Source organism: Oxyura jamaicensis, chromosome 27 (assembly GCF_011077185.1).
Source record: "Oxyura jamaicensis isolate SHBP4307 breed ruddy duck chromosome 27, BPBGC_Ojam_1.0, whole genome shotgun sequence".
NCBI classification, from domain to species: Eukaryota; Metazoa; Chordata; class Aves; order Anseriformes; family Anatidae; genus Oxyura; species Oxyura jamaicensis.
Window position 1 is genome coordinate 988,143 of NC_048919.1, and position 6,926 is coordinate 995,068.

Sequence of the window (6,926 nt, forward strand, 5' to 3'; positions counted from 1 at the left end):
CAGCACCCCCAGGCGCCCGAGCTCAGCCGGCAGCATGTGTTCCCGTCAGGACAGCTCATCTCGTCGTCGCATTTCACATCACCAACTGGGGACAAAGGGACGGTGACAGCCGGCGTCCCCTCTGTCCCCAGGATGGCACCAGGGGGTCCCAGCCCCCCCCCACCCTTACCGCGTGCCAGCAGCCGTGCCGGGTCCTGCACCGAGGTGCACGTGGAGCGTTCCAGGTCGCAGGTGGTGCCTTGGGGACAGCAGTGCTGCCCGTCGCTGCAGCACACGGCCTGCATGGGGGGGGACAGCCACGGGTGACAACACCATGGGTGACAGCCTGCCGCCACCCCAGGGTGCTGCGTGGGGACGCGGGGACGCACTCACGTTCTGCAGGGGGCAGCAGCCATACTGCGCCGAGGGCAGCCGGCAGCAGGTGGCACCGTCCGGGCACGCCGAGTGGCCATCGGGGCACGTCACCTGGCGCAGCAGAGCTGCTGGGGGGACACGGTGTCACTGCAAGCCACCGCCCCCCTCCCCACCTCCGTGTCCCCACAGGTAATGTGGGACAGAAGGTGAGGGGTCCCTGCCATCCGGGATGATGCTGCACCTGGGGTGACAGTGCGCCACGATGGCTTGGAGACAGCTCCGGGGCACTGGGGACAGAAATGTGCCACACCCGGGGCTGGGACATTGGACACATGGGGACAGGGATGTGCCATACCTGCTGCTGGGACACATGGGGACACTGGGGGACAGGGATGTGCCATAACCAGTGCTAGGGCATTGGGCATAGGGGGACAGGGACGTGCCATACCCGGTGCCCGCTGCTGGCTCTTCCAGGCAGGGAACTTTGTGCGCAAGGGGGTGTCACCATGGGGCGAGAGGCAGCGCCCATGGGCCAGGTCGCAGGTGGTGGCATGGGGACAGCAGTGCACCTTGTCCTCACAGCACGATGCCTGCGGGCACCAGACCCAGTCACCATGGTGGCTGCCGCAGGCCGGTGTCCCTGTGGTGCCCGTCCCCATACCTGTGGCATGGGGCAGCACCCCCAGGTGCCGCTGGGCGTCACGCAGCAGGTGGCATTGTGGGGACACTCGGACATCCCGTCGGGACACCGCAGCGTGGCCACGGCAGCGACCCCGGCCAGGGCCAGGGGCAGCCACAGCGTCACCGTTGTCCTCATGGTGCAGGGGACACCTGCAGGTGGCAGCGCCCCCACCGCGCGCCCGTGCCTCAGTTTCCCCACTTGCAGAGCAGGGCTGGGCTCTGCCCCTCTCCCCCGCCCCCGCCTCTCACTTCCCCTTTCTTTTTTGTGGGGGTGGTGGAAAACCCTGCCACCCCGCCGTTACAGCACCCTCCCCAGTGCCCCCCCATGGCCACCCCATGGGTGCCGCCATCCCCAATAAACCACAGCACAAAGTCCACAGCAGTGGGCAGAGTGCTGCGTGCCAAGGGGGAGCCCTAAGGGACAACGCCCCCCCCCCCATGTGCCATCTGGGGGTGACAGGAACCAGGGAGGGCCCTGCGGTGTCCCACGCCCCGACCGCCAGCCACAGCACCCCGATAGCATCTCGCTGCGGCGGGGGAAGCTGCACGTGGGGTTGGGGGGGGCAGCACCCCGTGGCAGCACCCATGGGTGCACTGGTACCCCCCCCGGCCCCCGCCCCCCCCCTCCCGCCCCCCCCCCCCCCCCCCTTTCCCTCCCCCCCCTGTGGGGGAACCGGGGGGGGGGGGATGGGGCGGATGGGGCTGGGGAGGTCACGGTGCGGCCCCCTCCCTTTGGGGTGTGCAGGGAGACCCCTGGGGTCACAGCGCGGCCCCCCCGCCCCGTGTCAGGGCTGGGCCGACCCTCCCAGTGCCTGCCAGTTCCCCCGGGGTCCCCCAGTGCCTCCCAGTACCCTCCAGTTTCCACAGGGTCTTGTAGTGCCTTCCAGTTCCCCCCCAGTACATCTCAGTTCCCACCAGTCTCTCCCAGTTTCCCCATTGTTCCAGTTCTCCCCAGTGCCCCCCAGTTCTCCCCAGTGCCTCCCAGCACCTCCCAGTTTCCCCCAGTCCCCCCGAGTTCTCCCAGTTCCCCCCAATGCCTCCCAGTTCCCCCCAATGCCTCCCAGGTCTCTCCAATGCCTCCCAGGTCTCTCCAATGCCTCCCAGTTCCCTCCAGCCCCCCCAGTTCTTCCAGTTTCCCCCAGTTCTCCCAGTGCCCCCCAGTTCTCCCAGTGCTCCCCAGTTCAGCCATCGCCTCCCAGTGCTCTCCAGTTCCTCTGGCTCCCCCCAGTTCTCCCAGTTCCCGCAGTACCTCCCAGTGCCGCAGGGTTCCCAGTTCCCTCAGACCCCTCCCGGTGCCCCCAGCCCCACAGAAACCCCCGCCCCCTCCGCCCCGTACCGTGCTCGTGCCCGTGCTCGTGCCCGTGCTCGCTCCCGACGCTCACCGCCCCCCCAGCCCGGCCCGCCGCTAGCCCCGCCCCCTTCCCCTCCCCATTGGCCCACCGCACTCCCTCCTCCCATTGGCCGCCGCCGCTAAGGGGGCGGGGAGAGCGGCACCCGGAGCGCAACCCCGCCCCTCCCCGTCACGTGACGCCGGGCCACGTGACCGCCCCCCTGCCCCCGGGCAGTGCGGGGAGGCCAGGGGGCTCGGCCGGGGGGGGGCAAGGTGCCCCCCCGAACCTCCCCACACCGGCCTGGGGGGCGCAGGGACCCCCCCCAGGGATCCCCCCCCGGGTTTTGGGGGGGTGGGCCTGCCCTCGGAATTGGTTGGGGAAGTCACTGCAGGCCCCCCCCTTGGAACTGGCTGGGGTTGGGGGGTGTCCTGCAGGGCCCCCCCTTGGAGCTGGTTGGGGGGGGGGGGCAGCAGAGCCCCCCCAAGGCCTGGTTAGGGTTGGGGGGTCCCTGCAGGGCCTCCCCTTGGAGCTGGTTGGGGTTGGGGGGTGTCCTGCAGGGCACCTCCCCCCACTGGGCCCTGTGGCCGTGGGGACAGAGGAAGCAGGAAAAGTCCCTCGTCCGCCCTGCGGCGACCCGAAAGCAGAAGTGGGAGCAGTGTGCGTGTGGGGGGGGACACGGACACCGGACACAGCGACAACGGGGCCCCCACGGGGACAGGTGGCCCAGGCACGGGCACGCAGAGGCAGCGTCACGGGAGTTTATTGGCGCTGGTGGCTCAGATGGCCGACTGCTCCTGCCGGAAAGGGTCGGTGGCCGGTGGGCGCTCGGGCTCGGTGGCCATGGCGGCCTGGCGCAGCGCGGCCATGTGCTCCTCCGCAGCTGCCAGCGAGCGGTCCACCCAGTCGCGGGCACCGGGCTGGTGGCAGGCGCTGCGCGTCACCAGCACCAGGTGGCTGACGGACAGCAGCAGCGCCGCAGCCCTGCGGGCGGCACGGCCGTGTCAGGGCAGCCCCAGGGGGATGCCCACAGGGTGGCTTCATCCCGTGCCCCCCCCACCCCATGCGTCCCCCATGTGTCCCTCTCCTGCCCGTCAGTGTCACCTGGCGTCCAGCAGCTTGGGGTCCAGCGGCGGGTACATGGATCTCACCACGTCGTCCACCCTGCCAGCACCACGGGGACAGGGTCAGCACCGCTGGGACACCGGGGGGGGGCCTGCCTCCACACCCCCGTGGCCCCCCTCACCTGGGGCTGATGCGTTTGGCCACCACGATGATGTCACCCAGGCTGGAGGGCGACTTCACGCGGGCACCCGAGCCCATGGTCATGGCCACCAGCTTCTCCGTCAACGTGTGGCAGATCTGCAGGGTCGGGGAGGTGGCAGGGTGGCTGCTCGGCACCCTAGGGACTGCGGGCACAATGGGGACACTGGGTGCCACCACCCGGACTCACCTTCAGGATGGCGATGCAGTGTGAGACCAGGCCCCTGTGGACAGGAGGAGACGTGACTCTGAGTAGACCCTGTCCTTGCCCCCGTGTCCCTGTCACCCACCCGGCACGCGAACCACCAACTCCGCCATGGCCACATCCGGCCATGTGGGGATGTTCCCACACAGGGACATGCCTGGGGACCGTCCCCTCCTGTGGGGTCTGGGGACACCCAGAGCTCTGCTTGGCGGTGGCAGTCTGGGGACCGATGGCGCAGGGCTTACGAGGCATCCTCGATCCAGTCCTCGTTCTCCAGGATGGCCTCGATGTGTGGGTTGGTGATGACCACGTCGTCCAGCTCCAGCTCCGAGGGCTCCGACTGCGTCTCCATTGCCCCAATGAGGTCCACGATAGGCCTGGTGGAGACGCAGGTGGCTCTGGGGACAGTGCCACTTCTCCGCCTCTCGGGGGGTTCCCCAAGACTTTTCCCACCCCAGTGTCGCAGTGCACCCTGTGTCCCCTGCCTTGTCCCCAACCCCACAGGATGTGTCCCTCCTGGACCCACAGCACCCGGAGGAGACGGACCAGGGGAGAGGGACAGAGCCACGCATCACGACGGTGGTTGCACTCACTTGGTGTCATAGGGGTGCAGGAGGTCTTTGGGGCGGCAGTAGCGCTGCCGGCACACCACCACCAGCGCCACGAAGGACGCCAGGAAGATGGTGGCCAGCACCCCGATGGCTACGATGACAACCGTCTCCATGGCTTGTTCCTGCCTGGCTCAGGCGCGTGGCTCCATCTCGGCCCCAGCGGTACCTGCAATGGGGGGAGCCGTGCCGCGGGGACGCAGGGGACGGTCCCCACCCCATCACCGTGCCCGCGGGGACATGGGGTGGTGATGGGATGGGGGGACGGGGATTGGTGAGGGCTGGTCTGCTGGGGGTAAGGGGACCCCCAAGCCTGGACCCTACAGGTACCCCCAAAGCCAGTCCCTATGGGGTTGCAGGGACCCTTGAACCTGGTCCCTATAGGGACCCCCAAAGCCAGTCCCTGTGAGGCTTCAGGGACCCTCAATCCCGGTCGCTGTGGTTCTGCAGGGACCCCCTGAGCTCAGTCCCTATGGGTCCCCCAGAGCTGGGTCCCTATGGGGCTGCAGGGACCCTCCAAGCCTTATCCTTACAGGGACCCTCACACCCAGTCCCTATGGGACTCTGGGGACCCCGCAGCTGGTTCCTATGGAGACCCCAGAGCCCGGGGCTACACAGATCCCAAACCCATTCCCTAAAGGGCTGTGGGGATGCCCTGAGCCTGATCCCTATGGGGCTGCAGGGCCTCTCAAAGCCTGGTCCCTATGGAGACCCCCAGAACCAGTCCCTATGGGGCAGCAGGGCCCCCCAAAGCCCCCTCCCAATGGGGTAGCAGTGCCCCCAAAACCCCATCCTGAACCCCCATGGCCGGTCCCTGTGGAGCTGCGGGGCCACCCAGCCCCTAGGGGGCTCCCCCAAACCCGCTCCCTACGGGGACCCCCCCAGCGGCTCCCCCAGGCCCGGCCCAGGCCCCCACCCCCCCGCTCCCTACCTGCTGCCAGCCGGAGCCGCCCGGGACGGGCCCGGGATCGGGACTGGGATCGGGGCCGGGACCGGGATTGGGATCGGGACCAGGGCCACTTCCGCAGGGAGCGTGCAAACACCGCCGCGACCTTTACACCGTGACCAACACCCTGCCGCGGGGGGGGGCCACGCGTGTCCGGCCCCCCACGCTCCCTGCATCCCCCACCCCCAACCTTTTTTTCCCTTTTTCCCCAATCCTACTGAATTTTCAGCGCTTTGACTCGGGGGCGCTGTACTCGTGCCCCCCAGGTGACAGCGCGGGGAGGGGGCCCCACGCCGGCCCCCCCCCCCCCCCCCCCCCCTTCCCCCCCCGCTTAAGCCCTTAAGGCGGATTTGGGGGGGGAAACCCCATTCTGTGCCTTTAACCCCTTGGTGTCCAGCGGGGGGTGGATTCTGGGGATCCCCCCCCCGCCCTTCTCCGCCGCCCCCCCGCACCTGGAGCCGCGCGGCCGCGCACAAGATGGAGCCGGGGGGCGCCGAGCGGGGCCGGCACCGGGACGGGAGCGGGACGGGAGTGGGGCCGGGGCTCTGCCGGGCCGCCCCCACCCCCGGCCGGTACCGCCCCCGGCCCCGGCCCCGCCCGCGGCCTTGCCAAGGGGCCCCCGGGCGAGCCACGGGGTTCCGAAGAGCCCCGCGGTACCCGCGCGGCACCCCCGGCCGGCCCCCTCGGGGCCCTAAGTGGCCCCTCGTGGCTCCAAACTGTCCCAAAGAACCCCTTTGTTCCCCCGGGTGTCCCCACTGCAGCCCAAAGTTTCCCTATTGCATCCCAAACTGTCCACATGGAATCCCAAAGCACTGCCTTTGTCCCAAAGTGTCCCCACTACACCCCTCAGTATCCCCACTGCGGCACAAAGTGCCCTCTTTGTGTCCCAAAGTATCCCCACTGCATCAGAAAGCCTCTCCCCTGTGCCCCCAAATGTCTCAAAGTACCACCCTGTGTCCCCAGGTGTCCTCGCTGCATTCTGGTGTCCCTTTGTGTCCCACAGCATCCCCTCCTATCCCAAAGATGCATCTCCCTGTTCCCCAAGGTATCCCCACTGCATCCCCTAATGTCCCTGTTGTGTCCCAGAGCATCCCTGTCATGTCCCAGTGTCCCCTCCACATCACAGCCATCCCCACCGTGTCCCAAACCACCCCTGCCATACGCTGACCCATCCCTATTGCAACCCAAAGCATCGTCACCGTGTCCCAGAACATCCTCTCCATGCCATAGTGTCCCCATTACGTCCCAAAGCATTTATGTTGTGTCCCTGCTGTGTCCCAAAACATCTCCAGCACGACCCAAAGCATCCCCATCCCCGAGAGGTGTCTCCAGGGGATGGGGGCTCACATCCCACTGGCACCCGCTCCCCACCCTATTGCTCTCAGCACCCACCCCTGCTGCCTGTGCTCCCCAGGCCAAGGGACATGGGGTTTGGTGATGCCAGACAGGAAATGTCCTACTCCAAAGCACAGGGAATGTGGCCTGCACTCTGACCCTTTAGGGCACACCAATTCTCCCCCTCCTCCCCCCCAAGCATTTCC

The 6,926-nt window shown here is 68.4% G+C and overlaps 2 protein-coding genes across 3 annotated transcripts in view; both read right to left on the reverse strand.

The window, feature by feature from the left end:
- GRN (granulin precursor) overlaps nucleotides 1–2,490 on the reverse strand; it is a 4,633-nt gene extending 2,143 nt beyond the window's left edge. The window contains exons 1-6 of the mRNA XM_035347473.1: nucleotides 2,372–2,490; nucleotides 1,016–1,185; nucleotides 803–944; nucleotides 373–482; nucleotides 170–278; nucleotides 7–85 (exon numbers count right to left, since the gene is read on the reverse strand). Coding sequence (XP_035203364.1) covers nucleotides 7–85; nucleotides 170–278; nucleotides 373–482; nucleotides 803–944; nucleotides 1,016–1,171 — 596 coding nt within the window. The 5' untranslated portion in view covers nucleotides 1,172–1,185; nucleotides 2,372–2,490. The remainder of the gene's footprint in view (nucleotides 1–6; nucleotides 86–169; nucleotides 279–372; nucleotides 483–802; nucleotides 945–1,015; nucleotides 1,186–2,371) is intronic.
- Nucleotides 2,491–3,109: 619 nt separating this feature from the next.
- TMEM98 (transmembrane protein 98) lies at nucleotides 3,110–5,981 on the reverse strand. 2 transcript variants are annotated; one of them, XM_035347445.1, is made up of 7 exons: nucleotides 5,838–5,981; nucleotides 4,425–4,608; nucleotides 4,077–4,208; nucleotides 3,817–3,850; nucleotides 3,610–3,725; nucleotides 3,468–3,527; nucleotides 3,110–3,347 (listed from the first exon to the last, which is right to left on the reverse strand). In XM_035347445.1, exons 2-7 carry the CDS (start codon nucleotides 4,553–4,555, stop codon nucleotides 3,143–3,145), a joined length of 678 nt encoding a protein of 225 aa, XP_035203336.1. In that variant the 5' UTR covers nucleotides 4,556–4,608; nucleotides 5,838–5,981; the 3' UTR covers nucleotides 3,110–3,142. The 2 variants fall into 2 exon arrangements, with proteins under 2 accessions (XP_035203336.1, XP_035203337.1); XM_035347446.1 differs by lacking the exon at nucleotides 5,838–5,981 and adding an exon at nucleotides 5,371–5,504.
- Between the last annotated feature and the right edge of the window lie 945 nt (nucleotides 5,982–6,926).

Bases quoted from the DNA above. Each gene is read 5' to 3' on its own strand.
- TMEM98 (XM_035347445.1), bottom strand. From the start codon at position 4,555: ATGGAGACGGTTGTCATCGTAGCCATCGGGGTGCTGGCCACCATCTTC. The intron at 4,209-4,424 runs GTGAGTGCAACC...CGTCTCCACCAG, and splicing joins CTGCACCCCTATGACACCAA to GCCTATCGTGGACCTCATTG. The intron at 3,348-3,467 runs GTGACACTGACG...TGCCGCCCGCAG, and splicing joins CCCAAGCTGCTGGACGCCAG to GGCTGCGGCGCTGCTGCTGT.